A 24,174-nucleotide genomic window follows, 5' to 3' on the forward strand; every position below is an offset into this window, starting at 1 on the left:
ATGGTGTATATGTACCACAGCTTCCTTATCCATTCGTCTGCTGATGGGCATCTAGGTTGCTTCCATGTCCTGGCTATTATAAACAGTGCTGCGATGAACATTGGGGTGCACGTGTCTCTTGCAGATCTGGTTTCCTCAGTGTGTATGCCCAGGAGTGGGATTGCTGGGTCATATGGCAGTTCTATTTCCAGTTTTTTAAGAAATCTCCACACTGTTCTCCATAGTGGCTGTACTAGTTTGCATTCCCACCAACAGTGTAAGAGGGTTCCCTTTTCTCCACACCCTCTCCAGCATTTATTGCTTGTAGACTTTTGGATAGCAGCCATTCTGACTGGTGTGTAATGGTACCTCATTGTGGTTTTGATTTGCATTTCTCTGATAATGAGTGATGTTGAGCATCTTTTCATGTGTTTGTTAGCCATCTGTATGTCTTCTTTGGAGAAATGTCTGTTTAATTCTTTGGCCCATTTTTTGATTGGGTCATTTATTTTTCTGGAGTTGAGCTGCAGGAGCTGCTTGTATATTTTTGAGATTAATCCTTTGTCTGTTTCTTCATTTGCTATTATTTTCTCCCAATCTGAGGGCTGTAGTTTCCTTTGTTGTGCAAAAGCTTTTAAGTTTCATTAGGTCCCATTTGTTTAGTTTTGCTTTTATTTCCAATATTCTGGGAGGTGGGTCATAGAGGATCTTGCTGTGATTTATGTCAAAGAGTGTTTTGCCTATGTTCTCCTCTAGGAGTTTTATAGTTTCTGGTCTTACATTTAGATCTTTAATCCATTTTGAGTTTATTTTTGTGTATGGTGTTAGAAAGTGTTCTAGTTTCATTCTTTTACAAGTGGTTGACCAGTTTTCCCAGCACCACTTGTTAAAGAGGTTGTCTTTTTTCCATTGTATATCCTTGCCTCCTTTGTCAAAGATAAGGTGTCCATAGGTTCATGGATTTATCTCTGGGCTTTCTATTCTGTTCCATTGATCTATATTTCTGTCTTTGTGCCAGTGCCATACTGTCTTGATGACTGTGGCTTTGTAGTAGAGTCTGAAGTCAGGCTGGTTGATTCCTCCAGTTCCATTCTTCTTTCTCAAGATTACTTTGGCTATTCGAGGTTTTTTGTATTTCCATACAAATTGTGAAATTATTTGTTCTAGTTCTGTGAAAAATACCATTGGTAGCTTGATAGGGATTGCATTGACTCTATAGATTGCTTTGGGTAGAATAGCCATTTTGACAATATTGATTCTTCCAATCCATGAACACGGTATGTTTCTCCATCTGTTTGTGTCCTCTTTGATTTCTTTCATCAGTGTTTTATAGTTTTCTATGTATAGGTCTTTTGTTTCTTTAGGTAGATATACTGCTAAGTATTTTATTCTTTTTGTTGCAATGGTGAATGGTATTGTTTCCTTAATTTCTCTTTCTGTTTTCTCATTGTTAGTGTATAGGAATGCAAGGGATTTCTGTGTGTTAATTTTATATCCTGCAACTTTGCTATATTTGTTGATTAGCTCTAGTAATTTTCTGGCAGAGTCTTTAGGGTTTTCTATGTAGAGGATCATGTCATCTGCAAACAGCGAGAGTTTCACTTCTTCTTTTCCTATCTGGATTCCTTTTACTTCTTTTTCTGCTCTGATTGCTGTGGCAAAACTTCCAACACTATGTTGAATAGTAGTGGTGAGAGTGGGCACCCTTGTCTTGTTCCTGATTGCAGGGGAAATGCTTTCAGTTTTTCACCATTGAGGGTGATGCTTGCTGTGGGTTTGTCATATATAGCTTTTATTATGTTGAGGTATGTTCCTTCTATTCCTGCTTTTTGGAGAGTTTTAATCATAAATGAGTGTTGAATTTTGTCAAAGGCTTTCTCTGCATCTATTGAGATAATCATATGGTTTTTATCTTTCAATTTGTTAATGTGGTGTATTACATTGATTGATTTGCGGATATTAAAGAATCCTTGCATTCCTGGGATAAAGCCCACTTGGTCATGGTGTATGATTTTTTTAATATGTTGTTGGATTCTGTTTGCTAGAATTTTGTTAAGGATTTTTGCATCTATGTTCATCAGTGATATTGGCCTGTAGTTTTCTTTTTTTGTGGCATCTTTGTCTGGTTTGGGAATTAGGGTGATGGTGGCCTCATAGAATGAGTTTGGAAGCTTACCTTCATCTGCAATTTTATGGAAGAGTTTGAGTAAGATAGGTGTTAGCTCTTCTCTAAATTTTTGGTAGAATTCAGCTGTGAAGCCATCTGGTCCTGGGCTTTTGTTTGCTGGAAGATTTTTGATTACAGTTTCAATTTCCTTGCTAGTGATGGGTGTGTTAAGATCTTCTATTTCTTCCTGGTTCAGTTTTTGAAAGTTATACTTTTCTAAGAATTTGTCCATTTCATCCAAGTTGTCCATTTTATTGGCATAGAGCTGCTGGTAGTAGTCTCTTATGATCCTTTGTATTTCAGTGTTGTCTGTTGTGATTTCTCCATTTTCATTTCTAATTTTGTTAATTTGGTTCTTCTCTCTTTGTTTCTTAATGAGTCTTGCTAATGGTTTGTCAATTTTGTTTATTTTTTCAGAAAACCAGCTTTTAGCTTTGTTGATTTTTACTATGGTCTCTTTAGTTTCTTTTGCATTTATTTCTGCTCTAATTTTTACGATTTCTTTCCTTCTGCTAACCCTGGGGTTCTTTATTTCTTCCTTCTCTAATTGCTTTAGGTGTAGAGTTAGGTTATTTATTTGGCTTTTTTCTTGTTTCTTGATGTAAGCCTGTAATGCTATGAACCTTCCCCTTAGCACTGCTTTTACAGTGTCCCATAGGTTTTGGGTTGTTGTGTTTTCATTTTCATTCATTTCTATACATATTTTGATTTCTTTTTTGATTTCTTCTATGATTTGTTGGTTATTCAGAAGCGTGTTATTTAGCCTCCATATGTTTGAATTTTTAACAATTTTTTTCCTGTAATTGAGATCTAATCTTACTGCACTGTGGTCAGAAAAGATGACTGGAATGATTTAAATTTTTTTTAATTTTCCAAGACCAGATTTATGGCCCAGGATGTGGTCTATTCTGGAGAAGGTTCCGTGTGCACTTGAGAAAAAGGTGAAGTTGATTGTTTTGGGGTGAAATGTCCTATAGATATCAATTAGGTCTAGCTGGTCCATTGTGTCATTTAAGGTTTGTGTTTCCTTGTTAATTTTCTGTTTAGTTGATCTCTCCATGGCTGTGAGTGGGGTATTAAAATCTTCCACTATTACTGTGTTACTATTAATTTCCTCTTTCATACTCGTTAGCGTTTGCCATACATATTGCGGTGCTCCTATGTTGGGTGCATATATATTTATAATTGTTATATATTCTTCTTGGATTGATCCTTTGATCATTATGTAGTGTCCTTCTTTGTCTCTTTTCACATCCTTTATTTGAAAGTCTATTTTATCTGATATGAGTATTGCGACTCCTGCTTTCTTTTGGTCTCCGTTTGCGTGAAGTATTTTTTTCCAGCCCTTCACTTTTAGTCTGTATGTGTCTCTTGTTTTGAGGTGGGTCTCTTGTAGTCAGCATATATAGGGGTCTTGTTTTTGTATCCATTCAGCCAATCTTTGTCTTTTGGTTGGGGCATTCAACCCATTTACATTTAAGGTAATTATTGATAGGTGTGGTCCCGTTGCCATTTACTTTGTTGTTTTGGGTTCACGTTTATACAACCTTTCTGCATTTCCTGTCTAGAGAAGATCCTTTAGCATTTGTTGAAGAGCTGGTTTGGTGGTGCTGAATTCTCTCAGCTTTTGCTTGTCTGTAAAGCTTTTGAATTCTCCTTCATATCTGAATGAGATCCTTGCTGGGTACAGTAATCTAGGTTGTAGGTTATTCTCTTTCATTACTTTCAGTATGTCCTGCCATTTCCTTCTGGCCTGGAGGGTTTCTATTGATAGATCAGCTCTTATCCTTATGGGAATCCCTTTGTGTGTTATTTGTTATTTCTCCCTTGCTGCTTTTAATATTTGTTCTTTGTGTTTGATCTTTGTTAATTTGATTAATATGTGTCTTGGGGTGTTTCGCCTTGGGTTTATCCTATTTGGGACTCTCTGGGTTTCTTGGACTTGGGTGGCTATTTCCTTCCCCATTTTAGGGAAGTTTTCAGCTATTATTTTCTTGAGTATTTTCTCATGGCCTTTCTTTTTGTCTTCTTCTTCTGGGACTCCTATGATTCGAATGTTGGGGCGTTTCACATTGTCCCAGAGGTCCCTGAGGTTGTCCTCATTTCTTTAGATTCTTTTTTCTTTTTTCCTCTCTGCTTCATTTATTTCTACCATTTTATCTTCTACCTCAGTTATCCTATCTTCTGTCTCCGTTATTCTACTCTTGGTTCCCTCCAGAGTGTTTTTGATCTCATTCATTGCATTACTCATTTTTAACTGACTCTTTTTTTTTTTTTTTTTTGCATGGCTTACTTTCACTTTTTATTCTAGGTCTTTATTAAACATTTCTTGCATCTTTTCAATCTTTGTCTCCAGGCTATCTATCTGAAACTCCATTTTGTTTTCAAGATTTTGGATCATTTTTATTATCATTATTCTAAATTCTTTTTCAGGTAGATTCCCTATCTCCTGCTCTTTTGTTTGACTTGGTGGGCATTTTTCATGTTCCTTTACCTGTTGGGTATTTCTCTGCCTTTTCTTCTTGTTTAGATTGCTGTGTCTGGAGTGGGCTTTCTGTATTTTGGAGGTCTGTGGTTCCTTTTTATTGTGGAGGTTTTACCCAGTGGGTGGGATTGGACGATTGGCTTGTCAAGGTTTCCTGGTTAGGGAAGCTTGCGTCGGTGTTCTGGTGCATGGAACTTGATTTCTTCTCTCTGGAGAGCAATGGAGTGCCCAGTAATGAGTTTTGAGATGGGTCTGTGTGTTAGGTGTGACCTTGGGCAGCCTGTATGTTGACTTTCAGGGCTATGTTCCTGCGTTGCTGGAGAATTTGCGTGGTATGTCTTGCTCTAAAACTTATTGGCTCTTGGGTGGTGGTTGGTTTCAGTGTAGCTATGGAGGCTTTTGGACGGTCTCTTATTACTTAAAGTTCCATGTAGTCAGAAATTTTCTGGTGTTCTCAGGTTTTGGGCTTAAGTCTCCTGCCTCTGGATTTCAGTTTTATTCTTCCTGTAGTCTCAGGACTTCTCCAACTATACAGCACCGATAATAAAACTTCTAGGTTAATGGTGAAAAGATTCTCCCCCGTTAGGGACACCCAGAGAGGTTCACAGAGTTACATGAAGAAGAGGAGAGGGAGGAGGGAGATAGAGATGAGCAGGAGGAGAAAAGGGGGAACTCAAGAGGAGAGAGACAGATCTACGCAGTTGTCTGTTCCCAGAGTGTTCTCCGTAGCCCAGACACCCACAAAGATTCACAGAATTGGATTGGGAAGAGAAGGGGAAAGGAGGAAACAGAGGTGTTCTGAGGTAGAAAACGGAGAGTCAAAAGTGGGAGAGAGTAATCAACACACTCCTGAATAAAAATGGGAACTGAATATTGGATTCTTAAATGTTCACAATTTATATCATATACTGAAAAACAAAAATTAAAAGTCTAGAGTAGAGGTTAGACTATTAAAAATACTATATTAAAAACAAAAACCAAAACACACAAAAAAATTTTAGAAATATATATGAAGTTCGGTTTAAAAATAGGGCTTCTCTTCTTTTTTTTTTTTGGTAAGGTTATAGTGTAATGGAAATGAAAATTAAGGAGTAGTAGAGGAGTAATAGAGGACTTTGAAAAGAAATAAGAGAAAAAGAAAAATAGAAAATAGAAGAGAAAAAGGAAAAAAAAAGAAGAAAAAAAGAAAAAAAATTTTTTCCTAATTAAAAAACTCGTAAAAATCTATGAAAATGAAAGTTAAGGAGTACTGGGGGAGTAATAGGGCATTATAAAAGAAAATAAAAGAGAAAAAATTAAAAAAAAATTTTTTTTCTTACTTAAAAAAAAAAAAAAGTAAAAATATATCTAGGAATTTCTCTGGAGCTGTTGTGGTCAGTGTGGGTTCGGCTCAGTTTCAGATAGCTCCTCGTTCCAGCTTACACTTCTCGATATCTACAGGCCCCTTCCGGTGAAGTCGGTGTTACCTACAGGGATTTTGATCTGTTGCACCGGTCCCTTCTGAAGCGGTTCCCTTTGTTTATTTGGCTTCTGTTTGCCGGTCTCTTCAGTGCCTCATTTCTGCGCTGCGGGGAGGGGCTGGCGCTGCTTCCCCGCCCCCCGCCCCCCCCCCACCCGTCTATGCCGCTCAGGCTCCCAGCCGTTCTATATGGAGCATGCCCTGCGCTGTGCGTGGTTCCAGCCCTCGGGTGTTCCACAAAAGCGCGGAATAAAAAGCTGCACCTGCTTTTTGTGCCTTCCCCGTCAGCGCGGTTCAGGCAGCCAGGGGCTTGACGGGCGCACTCTCCCTGGGTGCGGCGCGCCTACTCTCTTCCGCTCTCCCAGTCTCAGTTTCCGCCTGCACCAGTCGGGTGCATGCACCTTCTGCCCTCTGCGTCTCCAGCCCCAGTCCCTGCCCGCGCTGGTCAGGTGCCTGCGCCCTCTGTCTCGCCGCGACCCTCCTGGTGGATGTCGACCATCCAGAATCTCAGGTCTTTGATTAGAAACTGGAGGCCTGTTTGCAGTGCGGTAGGGGATGTGGTCCTTGGGGCCGAGCCTGCCCCTTTCCCCTCACCCCTGTCTCCAGCCTCCGGCGGGGCTGGGCCGGCCCGCAGCCTGCAAGCTCTTCTCTGGACTTGCTCGGTCCCTTTGTTCTGCGAACGGCCGGCAGTGTGTTCGGGCTGGTTAATTCTCTCTCTCTCTCTTGCTATCCCACAGTTTAAGTCGGTAACTCACAAAAGCTCCCTCCGATTGTCCTCAGGGCACTCAGGCCCGGTCCTTACCCTAAGCAATGCCGCCCGCTCCTCTCCGTTCCGCCCCCACTTGCTGGTGGCGGATGCGGGTGTCTGGAGTACTTTTCTGCTGGGAGTTGCTTTTAGGCTCGTAATCTGTAGGTTTTATTTATTGTTCCCCTCCCAGTCAGGCTGCCCTCCGAGATTCAAACACTTCCCCCAGACCCGCCAGTGCGAGGGTTTCCTGGTGTCTGGAAACTTTCTCTATTAAGACTCCCTTCCCGGGACTGATCTCCGTCCTTAGCTCTTTTGTCTCTCTTTTTATCTTTTACATTTTGTCCTACCTCCTTTTGAAGACAATGGGTTGCTTTTCTGGGTGCCTGATGACCTCAGCTAGCGATCAGAAGTTGTTTTGTGAAGTTTGCTCTGCGTTCAGTTATTCTTTTGATGAACTTGTAGGAGAGAAAGGGGTCTCCCCGTCCTGTTCCTCCGCCATCTTGGCTCCTCCCCCCCAGGTGTTTCTTGACTTCGTACTTTTGCAGTCCCCTATAATGAAAAGGACATCTTTTTGGGGTGGTAGTTCTAAAAGGTCTTGTAGGTCTTCATAGAACCATTCAACTTCAGCTTCTTCAGCATTACTAATCAGGCATAGACTTGGATTACCGTGATATTGAATGGTTTGCCTTGGAAATGAACAGGGATCATTGTGTCATTTTTGAGATTGCATCCAAGTACTGCATTTCAGACTTTCTTGTTGACTATGATGGCTACTCCATTTCTTCTAAGGGATTCTTGCCCACAGTAATAGATGTAATGGTCATCTGAGTTAAATTCACCCATTGCAGTCCAGTTTTGTTCACCCTTGCCACCTCCTGTTTGACCTTCCAATTTGCCTTGATTCATGGACCTAACATTCCAGGTTCCTATGCTATATTGATCTTTACAGCATTGGAACTTGGTTCCATCACCAGTCACATCCACAACTGGGTGGTGTTTTGCTTTGGCTCCATCCCTTCATTCTTTCTGGAGTTATTTCTCCACTGATATCCAGTAGCATATTGGGCACCTACCAACCTGGGGAATTCATCTCTCAATGTCCTATCTTTTTGCCTTTTCCTATTGTTCATGGGGTTCTCAAGACAAGAATGCTGAAGTGGTTTGCCATTCCCTTCTCCAGTGGACCACATTTTGTCAGACCTCTCCACCATGACCCATCCATCTTGGGTGGCCCTACATGGTATGGCTCATATAGTTTCATTGAGTTAGACAAGGCTGTGGTCCATGTGATCAGCTTGGTTAGTTTTCTGTGTTTGTGGTTTTCAGTCTGTCTGCCCTCTGATGGAGAAGGATAAGAAGTTTATAGAAGCTTCCTGATGGGAGAGGCTGACTGAGGGGGAAACTGGGTCTTGTTCTGATGGGCGGGGCCATGCTCAGTAAATCTTTAATCCAATTTTCTGTTGATGGGTGGAGCTGTGTTCCCTCCCTGCTATTTACCTGGGGCCAAACTATGGTGGAGGCAATGAAAATAATGGTGACCTCCCTCAAAAGATCCCATGCATGTACTGCTACAGTCTGTGCCCCCAACCCTGCAGCAGGCCACCGCTGACCCACCCCTCTGCTGGAGACTCCTGGACACCCACAGGCAAGTCCAGGACAGTCCCCTCTGGGGTCACTGCTTCCTGGTGCACACAAGGTTTGTTTGATCCCTCTGAGTGTCTCTGGCGGGAATGGGGTTTGATTCTAAACGCGAATTTGCCCCTCCTACCATCTTGCTGGGCCTTCTTCTTTGCCCTTGGATGTGTGGGTTATCTCCTCACAGCCACTGTAGTGCTTACCGTCTTACTAGGGTTTCACTGACCTTGGACGTGGGGTATCTGGTTGGCCTTATTTGTTTTCCTTCCCAGAGATCATAGTTCTGTACTACCTTTTATCTGTTTTCTGAAAACTGATTTTTCCCTCCTATATTTTGTTCATTTTTCTAGTTGTTTTGGCAACAGGGTAATTTAGACCCTGTTAATCCCTCTTGTCTAGATAATAGCTGTTTTAAGGCCCTTATCTGCTAATATCATCTTTTGTCATTTTGCATCAGTTTACATCAACTAATTTTGATGCTCGTGGATCACTTTTCCTGTATCTTTACATGTCTGATATATGTATTTTTAAACTGAATGCTGGACATTGTGAATTTTACTTTGTTGAATGTTAGATTTTATTATCTTCCTTTAGAAAGTGTTGGATTTGTTTTGGCAGGCTCTTAAATTACTTGCAGATTAACTAATACTTTCAAGATTGTTTTTAAGCTTTGGTAGGCAGATCTAAAGTAGCCTTTCCTGTAAGACTAGTTTAGCCTCACACTAAGGTGTGACCCTTCCAGATTCTCTATTAAATGCCCACTCCAGGGTGTTCTACACTAAAGAGTTTCTTAATGAGGGTGAAAGAGGAGAGTGAAAAAGCTGACTTAAAACTCAACTTTCAAAAAACTGAGATTATGGCATCTGGTCCCATCACTTCATGACAAATAGAGGGGGGGGAGGAATGGAAACAGTGGCAGATTTTATTTTATTTGGCTCCAAAATCACTGTGGACAATGACTACAGCCATGAAATTCAAAGACAGTTGCTCCTTGGAAGAAAAGCTATGACAAATCTAGACAGCACATTAAAAAGCAAAGACATCACTTTGCCAACACAGGTCCGAATAATCAAAGCTATGGTTTTTCCAGTAGTCATGTACGGATGTGAGATGTGGACCATAAAGAAGGCTGAGTGCTAAAGAATTGATGCTTTCAAACTAGAGAAGACTAGAGAAGACTAGTGCTAGAGAAGACTCTTGAGAGTCCCTTGGACTGCAAGGAGATCAAACCAGTCAATGCTCAAGGCAATCAACCCTGAATATTCATTGAAAGGACTGATGCTGAAGCTCCAATACTTTGGCCAGCTAATGCAAAGAGCTGACTCATTGGAAAAGACCCTGATGCTGGGAAGGGTTGAAGGCAAAAGAAGAAGAGGGTGGCAGAAGATGAGGTGGTTAGGTAGCATCACCAACTCAATGGACATGCATCTGAGCAAACACCAGGAGATGATAAAGGACAGGGAAGCCTGGTGTGCTATAGTCCATGGGGTCGCAGAGTCTACCATGACTTAGCAACTGAACAATGAACCACCAGGGTGTTCATTAAGAACTTTTCACTTTCACAGGCTCAAACTTTGTCCCCAGCTTTGGCCCATTTGTTACCAGCTGACCTTGACTCATTTTCTTTATGTTTGGCATGTGAGAATTTCTCTTTCTTACCTACAAGTTCAGCTATAAATTGCAAAAATAATTTTTTTTCTATTTTATCCAGAAGATTTTTCTCTTAGCTTAATCAGCAATTTTACTAGAACCTGAAACCTTCCATACATTCTTTTCAAAACATAAAACTGATCATATAACCTCCTCTGTAAGATCATTTAGTGGAAGTAAAGACCTAAATTTTATTGATACCTGGGTTACCAGGCTCTGTTTTATAGGTTGTACGTGTTTTCAACTGTGTCTCTTTTCACTCTTTTCTGTGGTCTCTGAGCTCGAGACATAGGAACCTTTTCTCTGCCCTTGCTTCACACTTGGCATCCTCCAATTTGAAAAGCCACCTTCGCCTCACACATTGTGTATCCATTTGCTTTTCAGATCTCAGTTCAAGTGTCATTGACTCAGAGAAGGCTTTCTTGACTTCTCTGATCCTTTCAGTCTAGGTCACTTCCCTGTGTTATAGTTTTTTTCTCTAGAAATGTTTGCCTAATCTGTATCTACATATTCAGCTATATGATTATTTTATTGACCATGATTCCCCCATAGTCTGGAAGCCTCATGAGAACAGAGACCATTACCATTGGCTATGCATCTAGGCACATTGTTGGAACATAGAATATACCCAAGAAAAATGTATGGAATGGATGGATAGGTGGTTGAGTGGGGTGGGGATGGATAGAAGTTTGTTTGAAGAATGTGTGAGTAGTTGTATGAGTGAAGAAGGAAGGAAAGGAGAAAGAAAGGAGTGAATTTTGGCCAAATAACTTATTCCAGGAGCAATTTTTTTGTGTGTTGTACTTGTAAAAACGCTTATAAAAGCAGAAAAATTTCTTGGCTTGCCTCTTAGTTCTCTTAGCCTCATATAATAGCAAATAATTCTCTGTAGATGGCAGTGCACTTACATAAGAACTTTTTCTGTAAAAAAAGGAGGGGGGGGAATTATCTTGAATATTTGAAATTTATTTATATAACTTGAATCTCATAGTACAGTGTTTAAAACATGCTCTCATTTTCTATAATATGGATATATCCTTAACTTATAGTTACCCAGTCTATTTCCCTCAGAGGCATTAGTGTTAGAGAGTTATCAGTCCTCATTTTATGATACTATGATCCATATCAGCATGTCATTCAAGAATGGGAAGGTAGGCACAGTGAATGAAACAGTGGCTAATGTTTTATCTTTAATAGCAGCAATATTTACATTATAGAATAATTGTAACTGTGGCAAATATAGACAGACCTACAAAGATGTATATGTCTCAACTAGCTTTGGGGCTGAGACTTTTGTTTTCTCAGTACATTAAAAAGAATGATCAGCTGACCACTTTACTCATGGATTTTGTATATGAATACTTGAAATTGATCTTTCCCAGAATGTTTTGTACATACTCTTACCATCTACATAAACTAAAGTTCTTTATAGGGACTTCCCTGTCCTTGACCATTTCATGTAATGTCCTTTACCATTCCCTGTCTCATGGTTAAGGCTCCATGCTTCCACTGCAGGAGGCATGGATTTGATCCCAGTTTGGGGAATTAAGATCCCACATGCCATTTGGCAAGGCCAAAAAAAAAAAAAAAGAGAGAGAAAGAGAAAGTTCCTTGTAATCTAAAAGTAGTGTCATTAAAAGATTTGCCTCACTTTGTTTTCCGTGTTGTGGGTTTTTCCCATGTTAAAAAATATATAATAATTTGTCCTTGCAGCACTTAAATGCAGAACGGTCTTACAAGTCCCAGATTGCTACTTTACATAAGTCTGTTGTAAAGATGGAAGAGGAGCTTCAGAAGGTTCAGTTTGAAAAAGTGTCTGCCCTTGCAGATTTGTCTTCCACAAGGGAACTTTGCATTAAACTTGACTCAAGCAAAGAACTTCTCAATCGACAGCTGGTTGCTAAAGATCAAGAGATAGAAATGGTACGTCATACATTTTTAAATGGTTCTTTTAGTAATGTTATCACTGTAAAATTTTTGTAATTTTAGAAAAACAAACTTTTTTTTTTAATAAAATGCTACAGCAAAGGTATGTCTTTCAACTTTAGATTTTATTTTTAAAGTCCAGGATATTAATTTCTGCTGTGTTCCAAACCATTCAAGACCATAACAGAGATTTTTCCTTTGTGTGCTCTGCATTTACTTTTAGTCAAAAGAATGATAAAACACACTGACATACCAGTCAGCAAAGAACCACGAGGTTGAGGTTTATCTAGCTAAATTATAATTTTAATGATATTGTTTTAAGCTAGATTTACTATTTGGCTGAGTTCTTTTCAACTGTAATTCACTTGATTTTATCTGCCATGTGCCTGATGCCTGCCATCATGCTTGCCATGTGAACATAATGTTCAAAAGGTACAGTCCCCCTCCCTCAAAGACCTCCTGGTATTGACATACAAATAATTTGGGGTGAGTGTGATACTAATAAGAAATACTCAAGGTTTCAGAGAGGAAATTTCCCATTGGCCTGTGGGTATCAGAGAGGAGTTCATAAAGGTGTACTACTGAACTCAAAAGGAATGAGGGAATAGCTTAGGCAATGGTATGGAGGTATAAACAAACTCTGGAATAAGCAGTAAGTCATTTGCAGTGGCCAGTGCAGCATGAACAAATGACTGAGATGCATCTGAAGAAATAGACGGGACCTGAATCCTAAAAGAATGTATGTTAAAGTTGCATAGTATAATTGAAATATCAACACATTTTGGCTATGTTTACATTTCTGTTATTATCACACCCTGTTGAACTCCCTTATTTTGTTAGCCTACTGCTTGTTAGGAGGATATGATGCATTTGAGAATGATGTGTCTTGTTGGCTTCTGTAAGAAGTTCCATGTAAAAATGGATACACAATTGTCCTTAGCAGCATTCTTCATAATTGCCAAGAAGTATAAATAACTCAAATATTCATACATCTATGCAAGGGAATATTATTTGGCAGTAGCAGTAATGAAGGATTGATAGCTGCTAAAACATGGACAACTCTTGAAAACATTACACTAGGTGAAAGAAGTCACTCATGTAAGACCACACACACACAGACACACACACACACACACAGTATGTTTCCATTTATATGAAATGTTCAAAATAAGGCAGATCATACAAAACAGATGAGTTATTGCCTAGGGCTAGTGCTGGGGCAGAGGGAAGGGAGTGACTGCTAATGTGTACTGGGTTCCATTTTTGGATGATGAAAATGTTCTAACAATAAACTGTGAGAATGCGGTGTGATCACATAGCTCTGTTAATACTGTGTCGGCCAAAAAGTTTGAATTTTTCCATAAGGTGTTACAGAAAAACTCAAACAGACTTTTTGGTCAACCCAATATACTAAAAATCATTGACTTGTACCATTTGAATGGGCGAGTTGTATGGTATGTGAATTACATCCCAGTGAAGCTGCTACCAAAAAAGTGATGCTCCATTTTGTATTCCCGCCATGATTGCCTATTTTAATGTTAATCAACATGCATTAAGACATTTGCCAACTTAATAAACTGCAGCATTGGTTCAACCAAAAGAGGTTTTTCTCCTCTGAATATTTAGCAATGTCTGGAGGTATTTTTGATTGTCACACCAGGGTTGGGGGGTGTTGTAGACCTCTAGTAAGTAGAGGCCAGGGATGCCGCTCAGCATCCTGTAAGGCACAGGGCAGCTCCCTATACCAAACAGTTACCCAATGCAAAAGATCAGTAGGGTCAAGGTTAAGAAATCCTGGATTAGAAATACCATTTTGCTTTAAGTTATGTTTCTTTATTAATATAAGATATATTATTCTCTATGTTTACTAATTAGCTAGCTATATTTTGTAAATTTTCTGTTCATATCATTAGTTCATATTTCTCATGAATTAGTTCATATTCCTTTTATTAGTAAGATATTAACTATTTACTGAGTTTATTTTCATCTGGTTTTTTTCCTTGTAAATTTTGGTTGTTTATAATGACTATGGATATGTTTTTTGCTATGGTCAGACATCATTTTAAATTGTATCTAGTCTAAAAAGTTCTTACCCTACCTGCCTGCCCCTTTCCTAATAATTCATTTTTATTAGACTTTCTTTTCTCAGCGTTTCACATTAAATTTTTGAATATATATATATAATTTATTATAATGTATATTATGAGATAAAGAATATTTTTTTTTCTAAATAGTGATGTCTGGTTTCCCTCCTTTTGGAGAAGCATTTGGAGAATGTATTTTAGGCTGAAGATAACCTTCAAAAAGTGAAGTGTTTCATCGGACCATACAAGAGAGGGAATGTGAGATTACTCCTTATCTTTCTTAACCATGGAGTATGATGACATTCCATCAGGAAGTTAGGCATTTGTAACTTACCCAACTTGGGACAAAGCAATAGTCACAGATACTACCATGTCAGTCTTGCCAAAATATATTATAAGAAATAGCAAAGCTGGACATGGAAATTGTTTGACGTTTGGGATTAATAACTCTTAAATTAATGAACCTTCTAATACTATCAGAGAGTTGGGAAGTGATACTGTGTATGTGCATGTATCTCCTAAGAAGGACGCAATTTCAAATCTAGAAATTAAACGTGGTTGTCAGTTCATAACAGATAAATTTTATGAGTCTCTGATAATACCTGAGTTAAGTGAACAAGTGGGAATAAGTGTAGATATCTTCCTATCATTGTGCAGATGGAGAATGAGTTGGATTCTGCTCGTTCTGAAATAGAACTCCTCAGGAGTCAGATGACAAATGAGAGAATCTCCATGCAGAATCTAGAAGCTTTGCTGGTGGCCAATAGAGACAAAGAATATCAGTCTCAGATAGCACTTCAGGAAAAAGAATCTGAAATTCAGCTTCTCAAAGAACACCTTTGTTTGGCAGAAAACAAAATGTGAGTTGATTACCAGTATGATAACATTAAGTCGTATTTCTTAAGTTTTCGGTACTTTATAGGTTAGTGAAATTTTAAAGCTGGAATTTAGATGATTTAATGTCATAGTTTCCTATTAATTAAACTGAGGACCCAAAATGTTGTGATTTGTCTAAGATTTAGTACCTATTTCTATTATGTGTCTCTAATGCATCTAATGGAGAAGGCAAGGGCACCCCACTCCGGTACTCTTGCCTGGAAAATCCCATGGACGGAGGAGCCTGGTAGGCTGCAGTCCATGGGGTCGCTAAGAGTTGGACACAACTGAGCGACTTCCCTTTCACTTTTCGCTTTCATGCATTGGAGAAGGAAATGGCAACCCACTCCAGTGTTCTTGCCTGGAGAATCCCAGGGACGGAGGAGCCTGGTGGGCTTCCATTTATGGGGTCGCACAGAGTCGGACACGACTGAAGCGACTTAGCAGCAGCAGCAGCAATGCATCTAAATTTAAATGTAACCATCTTTGTGTTGATTGTTTCCAATGGAGTTTTGGGTCTAATAGAACCTCTACTGATCTAACATACTGCCTTTGGGAAATATTATAACCAGCTTAGGAAAAAAAGCACTTCTGAAACCAGAAGGATTTTTCCATTATGGGCCTGCTTGGTATTGCTACCCAGTCTCTTCACTTGTCACGTGGTATTTCCCGGTGCACTGGGCACCTGGAAGCACTACTGCATTCACTGAATGCTGGAGACGTCCCCCAGAGCACTGATGGTGACTTTTTTTAAAGAACTCCCGGTACTGTTAGCACCTTGTTACACCACTGGAGGCTTAGATGGAAATGCCTGCCTGCATGTGTGTGTCCTGGATATGCTTAGTCGCCCAGTCGTGTCTGACTCTCTGGGACTTCATGGACTGTAGCCCACCAGCTCCTCTGTCCATGGGATTCTCTAGGCAAGAACACTGGAGTGGGTTGCCATTCCCTTCTCCAGGGGATCTTCCTGACCCAGGGATCAAACCCCAGTCTCCTGCATTGCAAGCGGATTCTTTACCATCTGACCCACCAGGGAAGCCCCCCGCTGCCTGCATAGCAGATATTTTATTTTATCACCTTTGTCACCTGTCACAAAACCTGATGGGGGACCCTTAGCCTCTGTTCTTATCCATCCCACCTGTAACACCTTTTCATCCAGCCTCAGCTCTGCCCTCCCGTCTGAGTAGGGGACGTGGGGAAGGACAAGAATCATGGTCTCAGGAACTGGCCACTTGTGGGAGCCCCCGACTGAGCACAGGCTGCAAAACCAGGGCTGGTTTCCTTCAGAGACTGTTTCTAGGTTGTGGCAGCTGTAACTGAGTCACTCTTTTCAGTCACTGCAGCTGGGCTTTGGACTGGACCTTCAGAATGATCCAGTTCTGTAGGATCATTTCCTCAAGCCATAGGTGGAAATTGCCTCAGTGAAGTATGCCAAAACTCCCACCTTAAGGGGCTACACTCTGTTTTAGACGGGCTGGTGAGTAGTGTCACCTAGAACTGGTAAGCTTTATAAACGCCTGTGTTCCTAGACTCTAGAGTTTAGACTCCAGCAGTCCGTAGTGCAGTCCCGAAAGCCAGCAGAGAGGAGAGAATGTTCTGGCAAGAGTGGTCACCTCTGTCATTATCTTCCTCCTGGTAGTGTACTTATCACAGGGTTTTGGAGGCATTGTTTAGCCCTAAGGAAGATCCTGTTAAATGGAAGAGATTTTGTCTTTAACAGTTGGATATATCAAATTTCATTACACACACATATAAGGCATTTGGTCAATTAGATATACATATATGCACCAACTGCATATTTATTATGGTGCTAGTGAATTCCAGTGTTATATGCATTGGAATATGCACATCATACCGTGAAATAAACTGTAAAAATGATCTGCAGTGAATTGATAATATAGGTAGATAATAGTATTACCATATCTAAAAATAGGGAAAATGAAGTTTAACTAATTGAATGGGGTTGAGACAGCTTAAAGGGCTTTTAGTAGACTACTTTGCACATTTACTGCATCTAAAATTGGCATGTTTTATTTTAATTTATTTTATTTGTATGAAATTGACATATTTTAGATGCACCAATACATCTGTAAAAATCAGAATGTTGCTTGGCCTCAGCTGAGAAACCGTGGCCAACGTGGTTTCAGGTGCCCTAGGAATACTTTGGTATTCTGCCTTTAATCGACCGTCATTCACGTTCTATATACAGGGCCATCCAGAGTAGGGACGTGGCCCAGTTCAGGAACGTCGTGACGCAGCTGGAAGCTGACTTGGACATTACAAAGAGACAGCTAGGGACAGAGCGCTTTGAAAGGTAAGTTCAGCAGCTGGAAAGCACTGTTTCTGGGATAAAAACAGACTTTGGTTATTTCATGGTGATTAGATTTTACGGTATGATTTGAACTGCAGTTTTACAACAGTGTTAATAATGTTGCTGGATATAAAAGTTCAGTTAAAGTGTCCCTCTTTTGCTTTAGGGAGAGGGCTGTGCAAGAACTCCGCCGCCAGAATTACTCAAGTAATGCTTATCATTTGAGTTCCACAATAAAGCCAAATACAAAATGTCACTCACCAGAACGTACTCACCATCGATCTCCTGACCGAGGCCTAGATCGATCATTAGAAGAGTAAGTGGCTTAAGGATCCATTCTTTAGGGAACCATATAGCAATAAGCACTGAATATTTGAGGGAGTGAGAAAACTCAGTAACCATCTACCATTAATAGTGCTTTTTAAACATCATTATATAATTGGATATGTTGACATTAAAAAAAGTATTTTGATAATTAGTGTCATATAAATATGTTTAAGAAATATGTCTATTTTATCTAAAGTTTACATAAATTTTTAAAATCTGATTTTCTTTAATTTCTATAACATACATTTTTATATACTTTCATTAACAAACTATTGGCTAATTATTGTAGCCCCCAAAATACATATACTCTAGGAAAGTAATAGGCTAATTTTTCAAAGGAAAATATTTTAGCTATATTCCTAAATGTCAGAAACTTTGTAAAAACATTTTTATTTAGAAATAATTTCAAACTTAGAAGTTAAAAATAAAACAATGCAAAGAACATCTGTACACCTTTTATCCCTACTCACTGTTATAAAAATTTTACTCCGTTTGCTGTTTCTGTGTTTATGAGGCAGTATGAGCTGTCTCAGACATGCATACTCTTGCACTTTCTCCTCCCTGTCTTCCTCTCTTGCCTTCCTCCCACCCACCCACTCCCTGCAACAGACATTTTTAAACAATAACCAGTACCTCCAGTTGGAACCATCCTCATAGCTTTCTCCCTTGCCTCCTTCCTTTCTGTATTTGTATGACACACCTTTTTCTCCAGTGAGAGGCCTCAGTTCAGTTCAGTTCAGTCCCTCAGTCATGTCCGACTCTTTGCAACCCTATGAATCGCAGCACGCCAGGCCTCCCTGTCCGTCACTATCTCCCAGAGTTTACTCAAACTCATGTCCATCGAGTCAGTGATGCCATCCAGCCATCTCATTCTCTGTCGTCCCCTTCTCCTCCTGCCCCCAATCACTCCCAGCATTAGGGTCTTTTCCAGTGAGTCAACTCTTCGCATGAGGTGGCCCAAGTACTGGAGTTTCAGCTTCAGCATCAGTCCTTCCAATGAACACCCAGGACTGATCTCCTTTAGGATGGACTGGTTGGATCTCCTTGCAGTCCAAGGGGCTCTCAAGAGTCTTCTCCAACACCATAGTTCAAAAGCATTAATTTTTCGGCGCTCAGCTTTCTTCACAGTCCAACTCTCACATCCAAACATGACCACTAGAACAACCATAGCCTTGACGAGACGGACCTTTGTTGGCAAAGTAATGTCTCTGCTTTTTAATATGCTGTCTAGGTTAGTTATAACTTTCCTTTCAAGGAGTAAGCATCTTTTAATTTCATGGCCGCAGTCAGCATCTGCAGTGATTTTGGAGCCCAAAAAAATAAAGTCTGACACTGTTTCCACTGTTTCTCTATCTACTTGTCATGAAGTGATGGGACCAGATGCCATGATCTTAGTTTTCTGAATGTTGAGCTTTAAGCCAACTTTTTCACTCTCTTCTTTTACTTTCATCAAGAGTCTTTTTAGTTCCTCTTCACTTTCTGCCATAAGGGTGGTGCCATCTGCATATCTGAGGTTATTGATATTTCTCCCGGCAATCTTGATTCCAGCTTGTGCTTCTTCCAGCCCAGCGTTTCTCATGATGTGCTCTGCATATAAGTTAAATAAGCAGGGTGACAATATACAGCCTTGACATACTCCTTTTCCTGTTTGGAACTAGTCCAGTTCTAACTATTGCTTCCTGACCTGCATATAGGTTTCTCAAGAGGCAGGTCAGGTGGTCTGGTATTCCCATCTCTTTCAGAATTTTCCACAGTTTGTTGTGATCCACACAGTCAAAGACTTTGGCATAGTCAATAAAGCAGAAATAGATGTTTTTCTGGAACTCTCTTGCTTTTTCGATGATCCAGCGGATGTTGGCAATTTGATCTCTGGTTCCTCTGCCTTTTCTAAAACCAGCTTGAACATCTGGTCAATATCAAAATGTTCACTCAACAATGATAACAGTTATTCCTTTGCTCAATCGCAGAGTGTATCTAAAGTACTTTCAAGATTTCTTCATCTATGAACTATAATAAACAGGCCAACTTAGAAAAAAGTTCAAAATCTGTTTGCAATTCTTCCTTCCTGTCCCATACATGACCTTTCCAAAGTCTTGAGGGCATATAGTCAAATACTGTGTTAATAAATTACTTGGATTATTTTTTTTCACTCTCACTGTGATGATGGTATACATTTAAAATAACAGTAGATTGATTTGTTTCAATTAGCTTTCATTTTTCATTTTTCTTTATTATGCTGAGATGTCCTAGCCAAGAAGAAATATTCCATTGGAACAATGTTCCATTGTTCAAATTTGCATTGTGTCTTTAAGGAATGGCTTGTAGTTTTTCTTTAAATAGGTTTTGAATATTTCTTGTAAAATTCACTCCTGAATATTTTATTACTTTTTTGTTATTATTGTAAATGGAGTTTCCTCCATATATTATATCTTCAAATGATGTTACTTTTGCATGTTAATTTCCTAGCATGTTATCTTGCTAAATTCTTTTATTTCATTAAATTTCATTATTAATTCTTTAGGGGTTTCTAGGTATACTATCATGTCATCTGCAGAAAGAGATATTTATTTCTTCTTTTCCTATTTTTATCTCTTGAATTATATTCTCTGGTTAATAGCATTTTCTAGTATCATCAGAATAATGACAGATAGTCGTGGCAAAAGTGAAATTTCTGTTTTAATTCTGACCTGTAGTGGGAATACCTCTTTTTGTTGTTTTTTTTTTTCCTGTTAATTAAGATACTAGTTTTATGATTCATGTTTATATATTTTATGGTATTAAGGAAATACCACTTATTCCTGTTTTTTTCAAGATTTTTTTTATTAGGAAACTGTTTTTGTCAAGGATTTTTTTTTTAGCATCTATGAAGATATGGTTTTTCTCTTTATAATTATTAATATGTGGATATATTAATTAATTTTTCAACTATTGAACCGTGTTTGAATTTCTGACATACATGAGAAATTGGTCATCGTCTATTATTTTGTTAGTGTTTGATAATATTTTATTTATTTTAGATTTGTATATCAATATTCATAACTGATATTGACCTGTACTTATGTCTTTGTGCTTTTTCTATTAAGTTTAGATATCAATGTTATATCTGCTTCTAAAAAAATAATTTGGAAATTTTTGTTTACTGTAGTTTGAAACAAGTTATACAGTTGGGGATTATCTGATTTCTAAAGAGCCTTGACTCTTTTTTGTGGGGTGTACTTCCTTGGTAACTTTTTCTATTTCTTCTTTGGAAATTAGTCTTTTTAAGCTATATCTGTTTGTGTAAAAATTATCTAGGCTTTTAACTCTAGGTTTTCAGCTTTATTTGCACAGAAATAATGAGTGCAATATCTTATAAACTTTTAAATTTCTTTTGTGTCAATAGTTACATCCTGTTGCCATTTCTTATTTGTGTATATGTGCTTCTCTCTTTTGTTTGTTGATTACCTTAGCCTGTGGTTTGTTTACTTAGTTCATTGCTTCAAAGAACCAGCATTTTGATTTATTGATTTAATCTATTTTCTTTCTCTACCTTATTAATTTCTGTTTTTATTTACATTAGTCCCTTCCTTGTGCTATTTTTTCATTTACTTTGTTGATTTTTTTCCCGTAGGTTTTTGAGTTAGAAACTTAATTCATTTATTACCATTCTTTTATCAATGTAGATATTCAGGGTTATGAATTTTTCTATGATTACTGCTTTAAATATATCCCACAGATTCTGATATATAGTGTTTTCGTGATCATTATTTTTCAGAATTTCTTTAATCTTTGTTTGTATTTTCATTTTTACCCAAGAGTTGTTTGATAGAAAATCTTTTAATTTTCAGTGAGAAGAGTTTTTTGTTTGTTTTGGTTTCATTTTTAATTCTCAGTGTTATTGTGTATATTATTTGTAATATTTCTATTTTATGGGAACTACTGATGTTTTCTTTATACTTTACTACATGTTCAAGTTTTGGTAACAGTTCATGTACACTTGAGAAGATATATTCTCTCTTATCAGAGTATATTGTAATATATCCAGAAGATTTACCTTTTTAATTTTACTTTGTCCTTTTATAATTTTTGTCCACTTGACTTGTTTTACTAAGAATGGCATTTTAAAATTTCCTATTATTGGTATGTTTTTATTTCTTCTTATATCTCCTATAAATTTTGTTTCATATAGGTGGTTTGCTGTTTTATCTGTTGCATAGATATTCTGAATAATCATATCTTCACTGTGAATTTGGCTTTTACAAAATGTTATTTTCTGATGCACTTAACTTTTTTGGAAGGAGGAAGGACTTGACGTCTACTTTGTCTGGTACTAGAGTTACAACTCCTATTTCCTTATTGGGTCCATTTGCCTGGTAAATCTTTGTCCATGTCTTTTTTTGAATCTCTGCATTTTAAATGTCTCTCTTCAGATAGTATGGATTTGAGTTTGGCTTTATGAACCATTTTGAAATTCTTTTTTTTTAAATAGGTAAGTTCCTTAACATTATGGATATAACTGTTAAATTTGGTCTCAACAGTTATATTATGATAACTGTTTACTATGTGATATTTGCTCTAATTCTTTCTCTATTTGGTTATTCTTTGCTTGTAACCATTTCTTTTGATATTCAGGAAGTTTAGTGTCTTAATATAATAATTACCTTTCTATTAATACTTTTAATAGTGTCCTTAAAGTATCCCTTTTAAAACTTTTAAGTTTTTGCTGTTCGTTTTAAATGGTACCTTTTGACTACCATCTAATATCTAGACATGGGCTTCCCTGGTGGCTCAGCAGTAAAGAATCCATCCGTGAATGCAGGAGACGCAGGTTCAATCCTGCCTGAGTCGGAAGGATCCTCTGGAGAAGGAAATGGCAGTCCACTCCAGTATTCTTGTCTGGGAAAATCTCATCAACAGAGGAACCTGACAGATTACAATCCATGGGGGTCAAAAGAGTTGAACACAACTTAGTGACTGAATAGCATCATCTAGACAATAGTCAATGTACTTAATTTACTTTTTCCAACAGCTGGTCTGTTTCCTGTTCCTATAATGTTTTCTTTTCAGGTTGCCATACAAATGGAATCATGTGGTATATAGTCTGCAGTGGCTGACTTTTACCCAGCCACTGGGTAAAATATTAGATTTTTATAGTAGAGATTTATCCAGGTTGTTGTATATATCAGATATTACTGGATACTGCTTTTAACTGCTGAATAGTATTCCATTGTGTGGCTGTGACACAGTTTTGTTTTGCTTTGTTTTACTCTTTATTTTGAAATAATTAGTCTCATAAGCAGATGCAGAAATAGTGCAGATGGTCCCACATATCCTCCGCCAGCTTCCCCAGTGGCCATGTCTTACAAACCACGAAATTGACATTGGTATAGCTAACTAGCTGATACACCTTATTCAGTTTTTGCTAGTGTGTGTGCAGTTTTTTTTGTTTTTTGTTTTTTTTTACATACCACACATAGAACACCACCACAGTCAAGGTTCTGAATTGTCCCATCAGCCCCAAGGAGCTCATTCCTTCACAATACCCTTTAATGGTGACATCCTCCCGTCCACCTCCCTATCCCCGAGCAAACTCTACTTTCTTCTCTATCTCTGTAATACTGTCTTTTTGAGAGTGTTGTGTAAATGGAATCACACACAGGATGTAGTTTTGTGAGAGTGATTCTTCTCTCTTAGCACAATGCCCGTGAGATCCATCCAGGTTGGTGTATAAAGTCAATAGTTCTTTCCTTTTTATTGTTGAGTCCATATTATTGCATGATATGGATGATTCACAGCTTCTGAAAACTGGGTGATAAAATACATTATATCTGACTTCCTTCACAGAAGCTGAGGGGAAAAAAATCCCAAGTATTGCCAAAGTAACACTAGAATACATTTTTTAATACATCATAAAATCATTGAGTTAAAATATTAATCTACATAACTTTTTTCTCTCTTATAGGAATCTTTGCTATAGAGATTTCTGACACATGGAAAGATTCTTCACATCCTTGGGAGAGGTCAAAGTTTCAAACTGATTTTTTTTTTGCTATATGATTGCATTTATCTTTTGAATGCTTGACAATGTTAAATGAATTTATTAACGCCATGCCTCTGAATCTCTGTTTTCATGTGCCGTGCCATACCGCAGTGATCTGAGATGACTTATAAACACAAAAATGTATATGGCCCTTTCTATCCATACAGTAATAGTGAGTGTAAAATCTGCTTACTTCACTATTGACGACTGTTGTGTTAACTATCCGGAGTAAATAAAGAAGCTTATAAAAAGAGGGCAAAGTGTTTTAACAAAACTGATTTTTTTTCCTTTGTGATTTATGCTTTCATGGCTGGACAAATTGTGCCAAAAGAGGCGCAGTTTACCACTCCTGGCCTGGGACCCCATATTCCATTTTGGATCCAACCTGACATGAATTCCGGGCCATGCTCTGACTCCAAAGCAGTATAGTAGGCGTGTGTCAGGGTTTTTAAATCCTTAGTGTTGTACCATTAATTAGCATACATTTCCTACAGTTGTTTACCCCTAC

The 24,174-nt window shown here is 38.4% G+C and overlaps 1 protein-coding gene across 6 annotated transcripts in view; it reads left to right on the forward strand.

The window, feature by feature from the left end:
• The window catches only part of TSGA10 (testis specific 10), a 92,962-nt gene extending 69,041 nt beyond the window's left edge, over nt 1-23,921 (forward strand). For 5 of the 6 annotated variants that reach the window (XM_043918627.1, XM_043918624.1, XM_043918626.1 and 2 more), the window contains 5 exons: nt 11,837-12,046; nt 14,791-14,993; nt 17,219-17,323; nt 17,487-17,636; nt 23,589-23,921. In XM_043918627.1, the coding sequence (XP_043774562.1) occupies nt 11,837-12,046; nt 14,791-14,993; nt 17,219-17,323; nt 17,487-17,636; nt 23,589-23,613 (693 nt within the window). In that variant the 3' untranslated portion in view covers nt 23,614-23,921. The remainder of the gene's footprint in view (nt 1-11,836; nt 12,047-14,790; nt 14,994-17,218; nt 17,324-17,486; nt 17,637-23,588) is intronic. The other variant, XM_043918625.1, reaches the window with a different exon arrangement.
• Nucleotides 23,922-24,174: the final 253 nt, after the last annotated feature.

Source organism: Cervus elaphus, chromosome 11 (assembly GCF_910594005.1).
Source record: "Cervus elaphus chromosome 11, mCerEla1.1, whole genome shotgun sequence".
In the NCBI taxonomy this organism is placed as follows: domain Eukaryota; kingdom Metazoa; phylum Chordata; class Mammalia; order Artiodactyla; family Cervidae; genus Cervus; species Cervus elaphus.